This window comes from Temnothorax curvispinosus, unplaced genomic scaffold (genome assembly GCF_003070985.1).
Source record: "Temnothorax curvispinosus isolate PA1 unplaced genomic scaffold, ASM307098v1 QBEX01015559.1, whole genome shotgun sequence".
Taxonomy (NCBI): domain Eukaryota; kingdom Metazoa; phylum Arthropoda; class Insecta; order Hymenoptera; family Formicidae; genus Temnothorax; species Temnothorax curvispinosus.
Window position 1 is genome coordinate 53,233 of NW_020225339.1, and position 19,037 is coordinate 72,269.

General features: G+C 31.9%; 2 protein-coding genes across 3 annotated transcripts; both read left to right on the top strand.

Moving 5' to 3' along the window:
- The first annotated feature begins 1,914 nt into the window (after positions 1–1,914).
- Positions 1,915–6,653, top strand: LOC112465851 (glucosylceramidase-like). Of its 2 annotated transcripts, none has more exons than XM_025033605.1 (10): positions 1,915–2,078; positions 2,592–2,689; positions 3,075–3,290; positions 3,451–3,598; positions 3,731–3,884; positions 4,093–4,253; positions 4,945–5,342; positions 5,728–5,962; positions 6,109–6,222; positions 6,356–6,653. In XM_025033605.1, exons 2-10 carry the CDS (start codon positions 2,593–2,595, stop codon positions 6,453–6,455), a joined length of 1,623 nt encoding a protein of 540 aa, XP_024889373.1. In that variant the 5' UTR covers positions 1,915–2,078; position 2,592; the 3' UTR covers positions 6,456–6,653. The 2 variants fall into 2 exon arrangements, with proteins under 2 accessions (XP_024889373.1, XP_024889372.1); XM_025033604.1 differs by having other exon boundaries at positions 3,448–3,598; positions 6,356–6,652.
- Positions 6,654–8,898: 2,245 nt separating this feature from the next.
- LOC112465850 (glucosylceramidase-like) lies at positions 8,899–16,171 on the top strand. The gene is made up of 10 exons (XM_025033603.1): positions 8,899–8,925; positions 11,161–11,250; positions 12,489–12,704; positions 12,765–13,002; positions 13,136–13,289; positions 13,498–13,658; positions 14,394–14,791; positions 15,145–15,373; positions 15,521–15,634; positions 15,773–16,171. The coding sequence occupies exons 2-10, from the start codon at positions 11,208–11,210 to the stop codon at positions 15,870–15,872; spliced, it is 1,653 nt and encodes a 550-aa protein (XP_024889371.1). The 5' UTR covers positions 8,899–8,925; positions 11,161–11,207; the 3' UTR covers positions 15,873–16,171.
- Positions 16,172–19,037: the final 2,866 nt, after the last annotated feature.

Sequence of the window (19,037 nt, forward strand, 5' to 3'; positions counted from 1 at the left end):
TCTTTATTTTTCCCAGAGTTGTTATGTTGAAGTTTGAAATATTTTTTATGCATCACGCTCAACTTTGTGCAGTTTCTCTTTCGCCTAAAAAATTCATTTTTTCCAAGTTGTATATGTATTGAGTGTATATATGTGTGTGTGCACATGTTTGTTATTTTATCCTTAAAAAACAATTTTTTAAAAGCTGTTTCTCGCTAAATAATTGTCCGACGTTTAAGTTTTAACTCTCGTTCTAAAGCTGTGCATGGGACTTTTACAGGAAAAAAAAGACTCGTGAAATCCGTACATATATAGTTTCATGATATGTGACTAACATTTTGTAATTATTTTATATAAAATTGGTTTAGCGTTTTTCTTTCCTATACACATCACGCTTATATAAATATTATTATACTAAAATTTAACTTACTTCTTCTCGACGTTCTCGATAAACAAATACATCAAAATTCATAAGCGAAAGGAAGTATCGAGTATGCAATCATATAAACAATTAAAACAATACTCGTACTAAACCATAAATCAATGAAGCTCATAGGGCGGTATTCATAGTCGGATCTTATTTCAAGACCGTCTTAAGTAATGTCTTAAGTTGCTAATACGGTCATTTGATTGGCCGGGTGAAGTCTTAAGACTCATGCTTTTGACCAGACTTAAGATGATCTTAGATATAAGATCCGACTATGAATACCGCTCATAGACTCATATTTCGAAAATCAGCTTACACTCGAGCATGCTTAACTGTGAAAGCATAACGTTCAATCAAGCAACTTGCTGAAGTTCACATATAAAATGATTTCGGGAATATGCGCACCGAAAACTCACAACGACTCTTTTAAAAAATAATGTGTGTGTGTGTGTATCTTTATTAACTTTCACAAGCCTTACAAATTTTTCTGCATATATGTAACGCGGAATTCATGATACGTGTTATGAATTCGCAGATATTCGCAAATGTCCTGCAAACTTATCGCAGTAATATATGATCACATATTATACTTTTTAATTCACATATCTAAATAATAAGCGGATCTTATCAGGCATTATGCTGTCAATATTAGCATACAGTTAATATTATAATGGTATAAATTTTTGCAATTTTCTGATATAAATAGTAACTATGTAACCGTTCCAAGTCGATCAAAAATTCAGTTGGCATATTAATTTCGTTTATTTAAATAGATGTAAAAAAATATTGAAACAGTATGTGAATAAATGTGAACGTGAAGTGATCAATATTTTTATTGTAGGTATATACAAAACAAGGTAATCAGCAGATTACAAATACTGCAGAAGATTCGATGAAACATTTACCAAATAATTGAAGAATTTAAAAAATTTTACATTTTGCTTTATCTCTTTTTTGAGCTGTGTTTGCTGAATAAAATAATATGCGATATTTTTTACTAGTTTCGTTATAATTCCGTGCAATTTAATAAATACATCATATGCGCGTGGGTTTAATCCATTTTATCATTATAATAATTGATCTGCGCGCGAATTATTAACAATGTTAATAATTCTATAAATAAGACAACATAATAAATCAACATACGTTAGATAATGTTATCAATTAGTGCTTGTCACGTGATGTAAAACTTCCTATTAAAAAATATATATATAGGTATAACACCAATAAGAGTATTGTAACTGCATTTCTATGTAATTTCAAATACAATTATATTTTCTAACGTTTTAGTTTATTAGAATTATATTTTATCCCGAATATGGCTGATAACAATGAACAAGACGTCTGTTGTAGTCGTGGATGTAAGGCAAGGCAGAGAAAAACGTATAAGTTGTTATGTTATAGGCTATCATACAACATCCTTACTTTACGTCCACGACTATGACAGACGTCTCGTTTTCTGCCATTAGCCTATGCATACGAGAAACATATATCATATACTTATGTGTTACTCGTATGCATATTCGGGATAAGATAAAACTGCACACTTGCACAACTTCACACCGGCTCAACACGCACATACGCAGCTGTAACGATTCTAATCGAAAAGCACGCGAGCGCGAGGCACATACGAGGCACTCAGGCACGAGCAGACACGAGCACAAGGCAAACGGTAAGCATACCGGAAGACGGCGGAAACGAAGATCGAGCCGTGTACTACGCGTGCGCTCTAAATGATATCGGATAAAATATTCAGCTCACTGACATCATCGGATAACTTTTCATCAAATGTCACTCAATTTCATGGGATGTTAAACTTTGTCGGATAAAATAGTTCGTTTTTTTTTTCCGATGAAATTAATGTCCGATATTAATCCGATGAAATTTGAACGACCAAATAAACGGCGACTCATTTTCCATTCACATAATTATCGGAAATTACATTTCATTGGATAAAAAGGCATGTATTACTTCATCGAATATCCGTTTGAAATAGATTGGATAGAGTAGTTAAACGCTTTTTTCCGATTAAAGTTGCTGGACATTTTTCTCACTGATGATAAATCTTATATTTTTGTGCAACCAAACTCGTATATTTTTTACATGTTTCTGAAACTTCTTTCCGCTACTGTACAAATCGTACAAAACGCAGACAAGTTCTTAATGATACTTTTTTCCTACTCAGCATGGGAAAATTTGCGATAGAGTCACAACTGACATCTCTGCGTCAATTACTCACAATGTGGCGCACGATCATCTTCGTAATTTCTGTTGCAGTGACAAGTAAGTAAATATTTATATACATATGTGTGTAAAAGGTTACTTAAAAAGCGCCTATTAATTATATATATAACGCTATTTCTTATCAAAAATTGAGTCAAAAAGTCCTGAACCATTTTTTTCCTATAATAAAGCAGTAATTATTGAGTAAAGTCAATCCAATCAGAACCGTTTTTTACGCATGTCAGTGAGTCGCGCGCCTAGTATGCGTGAACACACTATACCACACACAAAGAAGTGTATAATACACGGAATAATACATTAATATACGGATGTTAAACTTTGTCTTTTCTCGCAGAGAAATATGGAAATACGTGCCTAATCAACCTAATGTAACAGTAATGGCGAAGTAACTAATCAAGTATACTTTTTGATGAACAATTTTTAGTTGCGCCAACGAATAGCTGTATCGAAAGACGCCGATCAAAAGAAAATGGAGATGATGATGGATATTATTGCGTCTGCAATGCGGTATATTGCGACGAAGCTCCAAACGCGATTAAGCCATTCAATCCTGCCGAATATGTCCTGATAACATCGAGCAAAAGTGGTCTATTTTTTAATGTATCAAATGGCGTATATGAAAATGTTGAGGAGACTGACCGTAAGTACTGAAGTTGTATCTTCAAAAAACCCACAAATATTAAAAAAAAAAAAAAAAACTGTACAAATAGATGCAAAACAGCATTTTGCTAAACAAACATTAAGAGCAAAATTTACTACCATATTTTCGAATATGGATACTCGGATATTTCTTGAAGAAGAAACTGTAAAATCATCTCCGCTGGGAAAGATCACTATAAATCGAACGGATGTATATCAAACAATTCTTGGATTTGGTGGAGCTGTGACCGATTCAGTAGCTATAAATATTCACGATCTAACGCATGAGACATCTGACCACTTAATGAGGTATAATAATTCATAAATCGTTAAATTCCAAAAAAGTTTTGCTAATTCAGTGATTGACACGATTGACACATCTAAGAAATATGCAATGCTTTCCGTCGAAAGTTAATTTTACATTCAATTTCTAAATTCTAGAAGCTACTTTGGCCCACGTGGTATCAATTACCATTTTATCAGAACACCAATGGGTGGCTCGGATTTTTCAACGAGACCTTACACCTACGCGATGGTAGAGAACGACACTTCGCTTCACTACTTCGAATTACAGACAGAGGATTATGTTTACAAGGTTTAGTCATTTATTGATTAATATCTTAATTGTTTATTCATCTTATAAAACAAGCAATCTCTCTTTTCGGATATTGAAAAACATATACGAGAAGAGACTTGCGTTTCTGGAGTTGACTAAACTGGAATAATATAAGTAGCAGTTGCAATATAATTGATGTATTGTATGTACATTAAATGCCATATTTTATTAAATATCTTGTTAATAGATACCGACAATAAAGCGAGCTCAAGAATTAAACAATGGAAAAATTAAATTATTAACTCTACCCTGGAGCGCCAGTCCTTGGATGAAAACTAAAAACTCTTGGACGAATAATTGTAAATTACGTCCGGAATATCGACAAGTGTGGGCAGATTATTTCGTGAAGTAAGATATTATTACAATATTTTTATTACTCCTAAAAATCTGAAACCCTAAATTTGGATAAAATTTACCTAGACCAACTTTTCAGACGTTATCGCTCTTACAACATAAAAAGTTTTAGCAGCACTACACTAGATCTAAAATTACTTTATTATACATATAGCGTTTTCGATTTGTTGACTCGATCCAATTCGGGTCAACTCAGGTCAGATTAAAAATTCGGAAAAATGATAATGAAATATAACAATATGCTACGATAATGCTAAGAATATCTTTGATAAAGGTTGAGATTAAAAAAAAAAATTAACCTTTTTCTTTAAAATTTCGTTGAAATCATTGTTTTATCTCTTATCGCTAAAAAGTTATAATTTTTTTTAGAGAGAAGTGAATTTTGAAAAAACATGTGTTTTGTTAATTATCTTCCTCAATAATTTGTCACAAATTAAAAAAAAAGCATTAAATTTTGATCATTTTTTCGGCTGTTTATGAGCAAATAAAAATGCGCTGCATAAAATTTACCCATGTTTAAAGTTTACGTAAGTTTTGAACATTTAGGGTGCTAGGGTTAAGGAAAATTTCTTATTCATTCACAAGATGATCACATTCACCAAGATGATCAAAACCTATTGTTTCGAACTTCTCGGCAGATTTAAAGTAAAATAATTATTTATAAAAATAATTATTCTTCTTTCAGATATTTTGAGGCTTATCGTCGTAACGGTTTAGAATTCTGGGGTACAACATGCCAGAATGAACCAGAAAATCACAAGTATATTCCGTTTGCTCATACTAATGGGATGGCGTTGACAGCAGAGGAAGAGCGTGATTGGATTATAGAACACTTGGCGCCAACTCTGAAGAAGAACGGTTTCGAGCACATCAAGATCTTTATATTGGATGATAGCAGGCTGTCGCTTCCTGATTGGACAAAAACGGTATTTCAAGACCAGAAAGCAAGAGATATTATTTCGGGAACCGCGATCCACTTTTATCTCGATGATTTAATCGGCCCAAGTGTCTTGGATGAAATAAAACAGCTTTTTCCAGAGAAGTTACTGATGTACACAGAAGCTTGCGCTGCAGCTTTCGAAGGTTGGTGAAGATATATGTATATTTTCATTTTTATATTAAATTTTTTTCGCTTCGAAAGATTCTCTACTAATGTTAATTTAAACGACAATAAAATTTAGTAAATTGAAAAACTTCTTTCCTTATCTTCTATATTTTCCCGTTAAATATTCTTCATAAATTCGTGTGTCTTTCTTTACTATTCATAATGGTTCTTTATATGAATTTCTCGTTTAGTCATTGTTCTATAATTAACATCAAGACGAAAAAGAATTAATTAATTTAACATGTTTGCGGATTTACATATTCAACTGTAACAGATCTAAATCTAGTGATTTTTGTGAAACAAACACGAACTGAGTCATGGTCTATCATACGTATACCTTTAATAAATAATTATTATTTACAGAAAAAGACAAAAGCGTAATGCTGGGTTCGTGGAAACGAGGTGAGTTGTACGCAATAAATATCATTGAGAGTATGTCGCATTGGGTGTCCACTTGGATCGACTGGAACATTGCTTTAAATACGAATGGTGGACCTAACTATGCCGGAAATAACGTTGATTCTCCGATACTAGTCAACAGCACTGCCGATGAATTCTACAAGCAACCGATGTTCTATGCTCTTGGACATTTTTCAAAGTCTGTACAACGTATCTTTGTAGTTTGACTGATACTTGTAACGCAATAAAGTGATACAAAACTTTGATAACTAAAATAATTACGTTTTTATCTATCTACAGCATTTTATCGGTATATTTCTATTAATTAATTCCTTTTTTAAATAGGTATGTCCCACCTAACAGCGTGAGAATCGGTACAACATCGGAGAATACTGAGGGAATTCAAAATATTGCGTTTTCTACGCCTGACGGCGGCGTCGTATTAGTGATTTTAAATCTGTGAGTATATTCTTGCATAATACTCTGATAAGACATAAATAAGATATAAATGTGCGAACTATCATGCTTCACGATGCCTCATGCGATAAATTGCGATGAAAATCTATATTTACTGAACTTTTGTGTTCTTCAGAAACGAAGAAGAGAAAGAAATTCTGATCATTGATCCGAAGAAAGGAACAACAAGGATAAATGTCCTTGGAAAGTCCATAAATACCATGAAATACTGGTAGATATGTAGCGAAAATACAAAATCCGCCGTATAATGTGTCGATAAGTATACACGGCACGTGTAAGATGTTAACACTTCAATCATTTTAGTTTTTTAAACTTCATTGTCACAATATATCTTGCTGAAGTATATATGGCGAGTTTAATCTATTTTAAGAAGAATCATTAAGTGTGTGTGTGTCATGAAATAATTTAGTTATTTCATATTTTATATTAAAAGTATCATGACAAAATTTAAATAATTCTTGAGAAATATGCTGCAGAATGTAGAGTATTTTTAATAATTCTTCGGTAAAATATTTTTTCTATTAATTTGTTTAAATATAATGTGTCCTCATATATTTGGATATAAAAGTTTAAGTTTTTTTTACTTATCTGTACTTAACTTTTTGTCAGAAAATGTATTAGTTTTTTCATATGTTGTATTTAATCACTTGTGCAATCGTCTTTGTTTTCTATAACATTTTATCCTAGCGACATTCACATGCCACTATCATAGAAAAATGAAAATAGTTTATCGTTAAAAAATGAAAACACGTAGATTTTATGTCGGAAGTATATAAAGTTCTTTTTACTCAGCTAGTTTGTAACGATTAAAACAAGAACAATGTCTGTAAAGAAATATAAAAGATGCAAGATATCTGAATTTATTTTTTTTAATTGAAAACACTGTGAAAGAGTGAAAGTCTATAGTATTGTCGTGATAGAAGGTAATGCCTTCCGTTTGATCAAAACCTGCACTTCTCTTACACTGTTGTTTTAAATTTGTTGACAATACTCATCTGAATTAACCATATTGCCAGTTCAAAGATTCAGATTACAATTTTAGTACGTATAAGAATAGCGTCTTTGAGGGTGCAAATTGATTTTTGGCATTGACTGGCCAGATTCGTTTTTCAAGACCGCTTGCGTTGAACAGTATACAGTGATACTGAACAATATCAATACATACACACATACACACAGAATATCGTATATTTTTCTCAATAGTCACCAATCGATTTAAAAAAGGGTTGGCAAAAAAGACTTGTTCCACTCTATTTTTCTCGCAGTAAGCGCACGCGGCATTCAAATATCAAACTTCAAATTGTATCTGAGTTTCAGTAAATGTCGGATACGGCTATATTATATGCTCAGTTTCTTGGCTCTTTTGCCGAAATTTCTTTTATTTGTATTGATTAAATTGCGCAATATTTCATTATCGACATCCTTTGCGAAAGATTGGCCATATTTTTCATACATTTCATTCAGATGGTACATGATTCTTATATTTCGCTTGACACGTTTTCGTAAAATATTCATAAAATACGATACATTAAAAATTATCGTTTTCGTCGGTTATTTATTTGTTTCTTTTTTTTTCAAAAAGAAAATTGAATCAAATTTATCTATGTCAATAATGACATCGTTATTTTTCTCCAAGGAATTATATATCTGTCATTTGCTGCAACAATGACATAACTCAAAAAACAAAATTTTCCAGAAAACAAGTTTAAATGTTTCAAATCGTTTAATATAATATTATTTTTAAATGCATGGCAACTTTGGTGTAATAATTGATTGTAGAAGAATAAAAATATCTAGCTATATTAGCTCTTCATTTGCTGTATTGAATTTTTACCATTCCCATTGAAAAACTGCCTATTTAGATTAAAAAAAATGTATCTAGCATTTACTTATCTAGCAATTTTGTAGTAACGCGTGTACTATTTATTCATAAAGTTTTCTTTTTATAAAACAGTACTTCGACGTATTTATCACAATGGACCTGAAAGGTTTGAGCGAGTTGCAGTATAACACGGAATATAGTGAGATACGATTAAGGCTGCAGTAACTCTTCTGGGCACAGTCCGAAACTAACGAATATCTGGTCCAGTGATTACCTTACGAATGGGAGAAAAAGGACATGCCTCGCTAGGCGCGGACGCTCTGTTTCCCGTTAACAAAAAAATTCAATTTAAATGTTGAGAGAGAGCCAAATATAAGCGTGCGTCAATTAATGAAATTTAGTTCGCTCGTTACAACATGCTCGATCAACTGGCTAGTTTTATACATTCATAAAATAATTATTAACTCGTTTAGTAGGGCGTGAAAAAAAACAAAGATAGGAAAAAACGCGTGTTTGTAAAAAAATCGAAAAAAAAAAACACGTATCTCTGCGCAGCTTCTTTTTCTTCAATTCGGCAGCTAAATAAGTGACGTAGATATTCAAGTATGGCAAGTATGCTATCAATCTCTTCATATTATTAATTTACGCAAAAGATTCGCGGAATCATCATTTTCACACGCTTAAGACAATGTGCAGTCGCGGCAAAATTGAGTATCAAATGGAGCAATACTTTGTCATAACCAACTTATATAACGTTAAATATTTTAACATAGTTGTACGTGGCGCTTACGTAGTGTACCTTATAGATACTGCTAATCGTTCTCACCCGTCACAGTTCCGTCTCTCGTTGGCACGTTCAACAGGTGAGCTCTCTACTCATTTTCATTAATTAATTAATTACATTCTTGGATAAATAACGAGATCTTTCGATATTTTGTCTTGTACAAAAAACAGAAATTCTTTATGCAGATTTTATTTTTCCCTTTCCTTCAAGATTATTATTGCCCAATAATCATTGTCAACTCTCTTATATATTTTATTTAGAAAATATTTCACAAAATTTAGAAAATAAGAATATAATTTTAAACAAGTTGCGACAACAATAAAAAATAAATTGAAATATAATAGTGATAATAGAGTGAAAATTTTAAGACAATTATATGGAAAACGATTTGTAAACATACAGTATGCTTTACACATTGCAGTTAGTATATACCTAATTGTCATGCATATTGGGTTTTCATAAGAGAATTACATTTTATTTTCACAATTTATCTCGGCAAATGGAAAAGAATAACTGTGATACAGTGAAACTTTATTAAGGGATAATAGTTTAATAAAAAAAAAAACACCGTTATCGGCAATAATATAACTAGAAGTCTTTGTTACAGTTCCTTTAATATATGTCACCATTATTAATGTAATTAGATGTTAAAAACATATCTGTCGTCATTTACAGCCCTAAATTTATCTATCTATTATGTTATCTGTTACATTTAAATATGTATTTAAAAAAATATATAGTTTATACCTTAAAAATAGACAGATTAAAAAAAAATCAAGTTTATCATTTGCAGAAAAACTTCAATGTCACAAAATCCGGTTTATTTCAAGACACATTCGCATGGGATGGAGTTACAGTAACATACAAAAGTTGTATATATAATTAAAATAAACAAAGAAATAAAATTTTTCTTCTTATAAAAAAATGTGAACTTGGGATTATTGTCTTATTGAATATAACATTATTGATAAATAAATCGCATTCATCGGAAAGAAGTGTTTATTGTTAGTTCAGTATTTTAATAAACTAACATCAGTGATACATATGGTGCAGCAAAAGTGATATAAATAATTTAAAAAAAAATTCTTTTATAATTCTCTACATATAGTCAAGAAATGTTAATCAAGATTTTCTCATATAAAGCTTCTCTTAAAAAAATCAATTGTAATAATCGAAAAATTGACAATATTCACATGTGTAATTTCCACTGCAGCGTTTCTAAAACTTGCGTATAATTAGCAATATTTACATTGTGTACAAGATTTATTTAAAAAGTATTCAGACACATGGGTATATGTATTAAAATATATCAAAACCATATTATATAATTATTATAAGCGTTATCATAGCGTTATGATGAGGTAGAACTAGTTCAGATCAATTATATTTTAAAACTCACGCGTCTTTGCGTACCATCAGTCTATTATAGTGAGACAATAAAATTAATCATGTTTTCTTCCGTGGAAATTTTCATGAGATGTTTGAGAGCAATGTGTATCGAGCAACGTGCGTTTGTACTAAATTCTGTTTCAAAGTTTATTGGTAAAAATAAGACGTTTAATTTTATAAAAATAGCATATGAGCATATGCATAACATATTTTATGAAACTTTTCAGGACAAATATTACTTTTCGAAAGGGATTTCGATCGGAATTGTTTAGTTATTTCCAAGATTTCTATTGAATTCTAGAGAAAACAAAATAATTCCGATCAAAATCCACTCCGAAAAGTTCCATAATACGTGTCCTAGACTGCTTCATTATAGCTCGTTGAGCAAATGCTCGATTATGTCTCCACTTGTCTCAATTTATTTACTTACGAGCCAACGAAGGTCACTACCATCTTCGTATTCGCCGGACTTAGCTTATTGTTAGTAGCTTATTAATGGTAGCACTTTTTGTAATCCCCGAAATTCAAAAAACTCTTTAAGAGGTATCGATTTGATAATGTTGAAACAATTAAACAAAATTTGACAAGGACACTTATGAACATTCCGAAAAACGATATTAAGAAATGTTTCTAGCGGTAGAAATTATTTTGAATTAAATTATTTTGAAAGAGACTAAACTCCGAATCCGGACAAATCTTATATTTTTTTAGCAGTTAAATTCGTATGTTTCTTGCACGTTTCTAAAGGCTCAGACACATAGAAAAACTTAAGCCGTAAGGAAATCAACGGTATTGATTCGCTACCGCTTATAACATGTCTTAAGTTCTTGACTGTGATTGGCTGATTTGCTTACTGCTTAAGTCTTACTGCTTCGTATAAGACGCAAACAAGTTCTTAATAATTCTTTTTTCTTCATGAGCATAGAGGAATTTGCGATAGAGTCACTGACATCTCTGCGTCAGTTACTCACAATGTGGCGCACGATCATCTTCGTAATTTCTGTTGCAGTGACAAGTAAGTAAACATTTATATACATATGTGTGTAAAAGGTTACTTAAAAAGCGCCCATTAATTACATAACGATATTTCTTAACAAAAATTGAGTAAAGTCCTGAACCATTTTTTTTCCATAATGCTTAATAAAGTAGTAATTATTGAGTAAAGTCATATATATTACATTTAACGTACAGATATAAAATTCTATCTTTTCTCAAAATATTCTTCTTTTAATCAACAAATATTATATTATAAAATTTTATCAATTCGAAAACACTTGAGAAATATGGTTCAATTCAATCAAAAGAAAAAATATTTGTAGAAAAAAGATTTTGTTATGAAAATTATACATTATTATCTATATCTGTCATAATAACATATTTATTTTAATAATAATCAGAAATTTTGTATTTTAATAATAATAATGAGAACTTATTTCTTTCATAATATATGCAAACTTTATTTTTTAATCTTCCCTGTTTATATAATAGTAATTGTCTGTTAAAAAAATAAACTTACACATACGATAAAATTCTAAAATATAATTAATTCAAAATGCACAATTATGAAATATTAAATTATGGAAAAGTCGTCTTGCAGAATTAGAATTAAATTGAATATAATGTATTTGTGTTGCGAAGTAATTTTTCGATCATTTTATATCAATAAGATTTATTTTTCGAGAGTTAAAATGATTATTCAAGTCTAGTCAATCTTTATTTTATATAATTTGAAAGTTGTTAAACATTTTATGTGTTTCTCAATATTTTTTATATTTACATTTTAATGCATATTTTCTATTATATGTTCCGATTTTTGGAATAATTTATTCTTAGTGCAATATTACGTTTTTATCAGTAAATAATTCACATAAATAATTATTATTAATAGATAATAATTCATGTCATATCTCATATCATCGCAATTATGCAGAATTTATATGTATATATTTTATTCATAGTTCCCTATATCTTCTCAAATCTTCTTTTATAAAAAGCTTTTTCTTTCAAAAGTGTGTTCAGGTTCTTCTTACAAAAATGTAAAAAGCAGATTTTTTGTTTTAAAATTTTCTGTTTTATCTAACGATTTTAGAATATATTAATAAACTTACATTAGCGTAGAACTATCAGTTTAATTTTCGTTAAATGTTCGCCCATTAAAAGAATAAACTATCAAGAAATGTGGAAATGCGTACCTAATGTGACAGTAATGGCGAAATAATTACTCAAGTATACTTCTTGATGGACAATTTTTAGTTGCGCCAACGAATAGCTGTATCGAAAGACGCCGATCAAAAGAAAATGGAGATGATGATGGATATTATTGCGTCTGCAATGCGATATATTGCGACGAAGTTCCGGACGCGATTAGGCCATGCAATCCTGCCGAATATGTCCTGATAACATCGAGCAAAAGTGGTCTATTTTTTAATGTATCGAACGGCATATATAACAATGTTGAGGAGACTGACTGTAAGTACTGAAGTTGTTTCCTTAAAACATCAGAATCACTAAAGGAAATTGTACGAGTAGGTGCAAAACAGCATTTTGCTAAACAAACATTAAGAGCAATATTTACTACCATATTTTCGAATATGGATATTCAAATATTTCTTGAAGAAGAAACTGTAAAATCATCTCCGCTGGGAAAGATCACCATAAATCGAACGGATGTGTATCAAGAAATTTTTGGATTTGGTGGAGCTGTGACCGATTCAGCAGCTATAAATATTCACGATCTAACGCATGAGACATCTGACCACTTAATGAGGTATAATAATTCATAAATCGTTAAATTTCAAAAGAGTTTTGCTAATTCAGTGATTTGACACAATTGACACATCTAAGAAATTTGCAATGCTTTCCGTGGAAAGTTAATTTTACATTCAATTTCTAAATTCTAGAAGCTACTTTGGCCCACGTAGTATCAATTACAATTTTATCAGAACACCAATGGGTGGCTCGGATTTTTCAACGAGACCTTACACCTACGCGATGGTAGAGAACGACACTTCGCTTCACTACTTCGAATTACAGACAGAGGATTATGTTTACAAGGTTTAGTCATTTATTGATTAATATCTTAATTGTTTATTCATCTTATAAAACAAGCAATCTCTCTTTTCGGATATTGAAAAACATATACGAGAAGAGACTTGCGTTTCTGGAGTTGACTAAACTGGAATAATATAAGTAGCAGTTGCAATATAATTGATGTATTGTATGTACATTAAATGCCATATTTTATTAAATATCTTGTTAATAGATACCGACAATAAAGCGAGCTCAAGAATTAAACAAGGGGAAAATTAAATTAATATCTCTACCCTGGAGTGCCAGTCTTTGGATGAAAACTAAAAACTCTTGGACAAATAATTCTAAATTACGTCCGGAATATCGACAAGTGTGGGCAGATTATTTCGTGAAGTAAGATATCATTACAATATTTTTATTACCCCTAAAATCCTAAACATGGATAAAATTTACCTAAACTTTTCAAACGTTAACGCTCTTAAAACATGAAGTTAACAGCACTATACACTGGGTTTAAAATTAGTTTATTAGTCTCTATTGAAAAGTATGACTTACAATTAGTTGCTTTGTCACCTAAGCGTTCTTGACAAGAAAAACAGGAAAATTTCGTTTAAGTTATAAACATTTTACCCATGTTTAAACTTTTTAGATTTTTTTTAGAGATAAGTGCTTTCTAAATCTGAATCAGGGACTATTCACTGATTCAGCAGTACTAATTCACTGATTCAGATTTAAAGAGTGAATTTTGAAGAAACTTGTGTTTTGTTTTCTTATTATAACTTTTTTCAATTTTATTTAATTACAAAATTATTAACAGAATTATATATCTTCCTCAATACTTTCTACACACTTTTCTACACAGATTTAAAAAAGAGCATTAAATTTCTATCATTTCTTCGGCTGTTTATGAGCAAATAAAAATGCGCTGCATAAAATTTATCCATGTTTAGAGTTTACGTAAGTTTTGAACATTTAGAGTGTTAAATAGGGGGGTTAAATAAAGGGTTAAATAAAATTTCTTATTCATTCACAAGATGATCACATTCACCAAGATGATCAATTGTTTCGAACTTCTCGGTAAATTGAAAGTAAAATAATTATTTATAAAAATAATTATTCTTTTTTCAGATATTTTGAGGCTTATCGTCGTAACGGCTTAGAATTTTGGGGTACAATGTGCCAGAATGAGCCAGAAAGTCACAAGTATATTCCGCTATCTCGTATCAATGCGATGGCGTGGACAGCCGAGGAAGAGCGTGATTGGATTGTCGAACACTTGGCGCCAACTCTGAAGAAAAAGGGTTTCGAGCACATCAAGATCTTTTCATTGGATGATAACAGGCTGTCGCTTCCTGATTGGGCAAAAACGGTATTTCAAAACAAGAAAGCAAGAGATATTATTTCTGGAATCGCGATCCACTTTTATTACGATACTTTAATCGGCCCGAGTGTCTTGGATGAAATAAAACAGCTTTTTCCAGAGAAATCACTGATATACACAGAAGCTTGCGCTGCAGCTTTCGAAGGTTGGTGAAGATATGTATATATTTTCATTTTTACATTAAATTTTTATCGCTCCAAAAGATTCCCTGCTGATGTTAGTTTAAACAACGACAGTAAATTGAAAAATTTCTATATTTTTCTATATTTTATATATATATTGCCGTTATATATTTTTATTTAAAATATATTGTATATATATATAAAATACATATATCTTTCTTTATTATTCATGATGGTTCTTTATAAGAATTTCTCGTTTAGTCATTTTCTATAACTTCAAGTAAAAAAAGAATTAATTAATTTAACATATGTTTGCGGATATACATTTTCAACTGTATAACAGATCTAAATCTAATAATTTTTGTGAAACAAAAAGGCACAAAGGTAATTCTGGGCTCGTGGAAACAAGGCGAGATGTACGCAACAAATATCATCGAGAGTATGTCGCATTGGGTATCCTCTTGGATCGACTGGAACATTGTTTTAAATACGAATGGTGGACCTACCTATATAGAAAATTATGTTAATTCTCCAATACTAGTCAACAGCACTGCCGACGAATTCTACAAGCAACCGATGTTCTATGTTCTTGGACATTTTTCAAAGTCTGTACATATCTTTGTAGTTTGACTGATACTTGTAACTCTGAAGTGATACAAAACTTTGATAACTATTGTAAAATAATTACGTTTAATATCTATCTACAGCGTTTCATCGGTATATTTCTATTAATTAATTTCTTTTTTAAATAGGTATGTCCCACCTAACAGCGTGAGAATCGGCACAACATCGGAAAATACCGAAGGAATTCAAAATATTGCGTTTTCTACGCCTGACGGCGGCGTCGTATTGGTGATCTTAAATCTGTAAGTTTAGTCTTGTATAATACTCTTATAAGACATAAATATAAGATATAAATGTGCGAATTATCATGCTTCACGACGCCTCATGCGGTGAATTGCGGTGAAAATCTCGTATATTTACTGAACTTTTGTGTTCTTCAGAAACGAAGAAGAGAAAGAAATTCTGATCGATGATCCGAAGAAAGGAACAACAAAGATAAATGTCCTCGGAAAGTCCATAAATACCATGAAATACTGGTAGCGGAAATACAAAATCCGCCGTATAATGTGTCGATAAGTATACACGACACGTGTAAGATGCGAATACTCAAATAATTTTCGTTTTTTAAACTTCATTCTTGCCACAATATATCTCGCTAAAGTATATAGTATAGCGAGTTTAATCTATTTTAAGAAGAATCATTAAGTGTGTCATAAAATACTGCCGAGCTTTCTCGCCTTTTCTTGCGGTACAATCTTGCTGATAGTATAAATATGTAATGGTGCAAATTGTCCTCTCTTTTTAAATAGGATTTTCACTCGAATTGTAACTCCCCGGACTGTGCCTTATTTACATCCGGTTACGCGTTGTTAGTTCGTCGGTTCGCAATTACTCTAAACTTCTGCATAACTCGGGTCACTCTCCATTAAAACTCTCACTGAGAATTCTTACCTCCGGGTAAGAATTCGCCGGATTTGATGAGCGCCACAGAAACGGGCTTGCTCAAACGCTTTCTCAATCTCGCTGAATGTTTAAAATATCTTCCGCGTTTAATCCGCTAGCTAGACTGAACTTTAATATATAATAACAAAATGGTTTAAACTTCAGAATACGGACTTTTGATAAAAGTCCTAATTATTTTTCTATGTTATTCTAAGTTTTTTAATGAATTATCTTTATGACAATGTTATGTGTATTCTTAATATACTATAATTTTATATGTTAGAAATGAAAAACTAAGATTTTGATAAACAGTAATAAATAAAGAACACAACTTGATCAATCTTTGACGTATGTAAAATGACGATCAGAAAGAAAAGGATTATATCTGATGTATTTTATCTAAATCATTAAAAGCGATCAAAGAACGGAGCAAAGCCTTTGTTATTCGCTCTTTTGATTGTTTTCCCTCATATATTCATACAATTATATCGCAAATATTCATGCATCTATAATTGTGTTTATATTTTCTCTAAATGGCTCTTTCCTTATTTGTATTATTGTTGTCTTTATATAATTCTTCATTTGTATATAATTTTTATTTCACAGTGGAATTCCTGTCGACAGTACTTTCTCCATCTCTATTGAGTTGATTCCCATAATCCCAAAACCGATTCGATAACAATGCCGGCACGGAGAGAGAGAAATGTTTTAATATATCTATCGAGTGCGTCAGGGAATCTCAGAAAATGAACGTGCGTAGATTTAGGACGGGAGACATGCGCGAGAACGGAACGCCAAATTTCCCCCAGTAAAATAAAGCTGGGATCAAGGCTGCTTATCGGTGTACATGAAGGACACTCGCGTCGCTTCCGCGTGCGCACATTATATGGGTTACTGGTCCAAGGTCCGCCTATGCTATGCCCTGGGTTATCGCGCGGGCTCATGTGCAGGTAATACGCTGCAGGCACTTCCTCTCTGTGACCCATATATTCCACCACCACCTCGCCTCGTATTCCGGGTTAGATTTTAACGGGAAAGCGTTGTTTTCGAAATTCCTCGAAAGCTGATCAAAAATGCCTAACATGTCACTTACATGCATCACCTTTTAACGCTTTGTACGTGAAATAACTCAGCACCGATTGATTTCACCATCCTTCACGATAAGAAAAAACGAAGTTGTTTCTGACAAACAAATATCGCTGCTCTTCGCACGTAATCGAAGGATCAGCCAACTTTCTAGCTTCGAAGAGCTTTGGAAATACTGTGAAAGAAGATTTGGTGCTATCTCATTGGTAAATAAGACTAAGCAAGCTCTTCGATCTCTCAACGAAATAAAGCGACTACGATACATTCGCGCACTGTTGTGTGAATACGATCTGCTTTTACCCTCTCCAATTCTTCATAGGTATCCTTCGAATGCTTCTTGCACAAGAGGTTGTACATATCAATATGACAGTAGTACGTTCACTAAAATTTTTATGACTTTCTTGAACGACATATCCTTTCTCTCTCTCTCTCTCTCTCTCTTTAACCAATTTAGGATCTATACTAATCTAATGCCGTATTATTCCAATACAGACATAAAATAAAGTGCTTTAAGTGATAAAAAATTATGTATGCAAACGAATACTTCTCCCTCCTTCTCTTTCTCTCTTTTTTCTTTTTTCTCTCTTTCTCTTTCTTATATAAAAGGCTTCGTGTCTCTTACAACACTATGTGTTATTCATGTTGTTCCAGAAAAGCTATTTTAAATAGTATAAAAATAAAATGAATAAAAGCATAAATAGATAGACAAACAGAGAGAAGATAAAATCATTATAATTCCGTCTAAAAAAATATGGTCTAATATATATATTTATGTAACAGAATTTATATTTATAATATATATGTATATATGGCACAATGAGTAAGATTATATAAAGTGCATGTACATTATAAACATTGACGCACTGTTTGAACTCGTTGTTGCAAAATAAATATATGATAAAAAAAAACATAAAATAAAAACAACGTAACATAATCTAATCTATCAATCAAATATATACATCCGGTGAAATAGTTGGTCAGAAACAGGTTTTTGGAGAAAATAAAGACAATTTATAGGAGAGAGTTTAGATAAGAATCTAAAGAAGAGGAAGAATATTTTGAAAAATAGGACGATGTAATATATAAAAAGAGAAGAAAAAGAACCGCGTAAATGGAGGTGAAGGTCGAGATTTTAACATGAAAATCGTGCACTGGCTGCTAGAGTGACTGGATGTAGCCTATCGATCTTTAGGCTGATCTGCGGCGGTTCCTCGAGAGAGGAGGAAGTTGTTCCCGAACGTGCCTTCACGCTCCACGACATCTGTCGATAAGTTATTCAATTCCGACGCTATTGGATTTCCCTTTCCCCACGAGGTGAATCCTCAGTTGCGGTCTAACTGCATCCTCGGCGGTCCTGGTAACCCGATCGAGGACAAATTCATTTTTCGTTCGTCTCTCGGTGCACGCGCGTCTACAAACGATGCTCAACGTTCGAGACAAACGGCAATTCGTTTGACAATTTGGTAATTTCGCGAGTTTAATCCTTTCTGAAGAATGTGACATCGTTCATACATCGCAATTGCACATAATTATGAAATAATTTGTAGGGAAAAGTTTTTCAGTGAAGCCCATAATGAAACCGCGAGTCTGCACGCCCGTGATAAGAAGCTCTGTCTGATTTGCGACGTTGCAGCCTCGCCCATTCATTATTGATGCCGCGTACGTAATAGGGGGGCC

Coding starts and splice junctions, on each gene's coding strand:
- LOC112465851 (XM_025033604.1), top strand. CDS start 2,593: ATGGGAAAATTTGCGATAGAGTCACAACTGACATCTCTGCGTCAATTA. Junction 3,885..4,092: donor CAGAGGATTATGTTTACAAG/GTTTAGTCATTT, acceptor TCTTGTTAATAG/ATACCGACAATAAAGCGAGC. Junction 5,343..5,727: donor TTGCGCTGCAGCTTTCGAAG/GTTGGTGAAGAT, acceptor TATTATTTACAG/AAAAAGACAAAAGCGTAATG.
- LOC112465850 (XM_025033603.1), top strand. CDS start 11,208: ATGTGGCGCACGATCATCTTCGTAATTTCTGTTGCAGTGACAA. Junction 12,705..12,764: donor CAATGTTGAGGAGACTGACT/GTAAGTACTGAA, acceptor TTGTACGAGTAG/GTGCAAAACAGCATTTTGCT. Junction 15,635..15,772: donor GTATTGGTGATCTTAAATCT/GTAAGTTTAGTC, acceptor TGTGTTCTTCAG/AAACGAAGAAGAGAAAGAAA.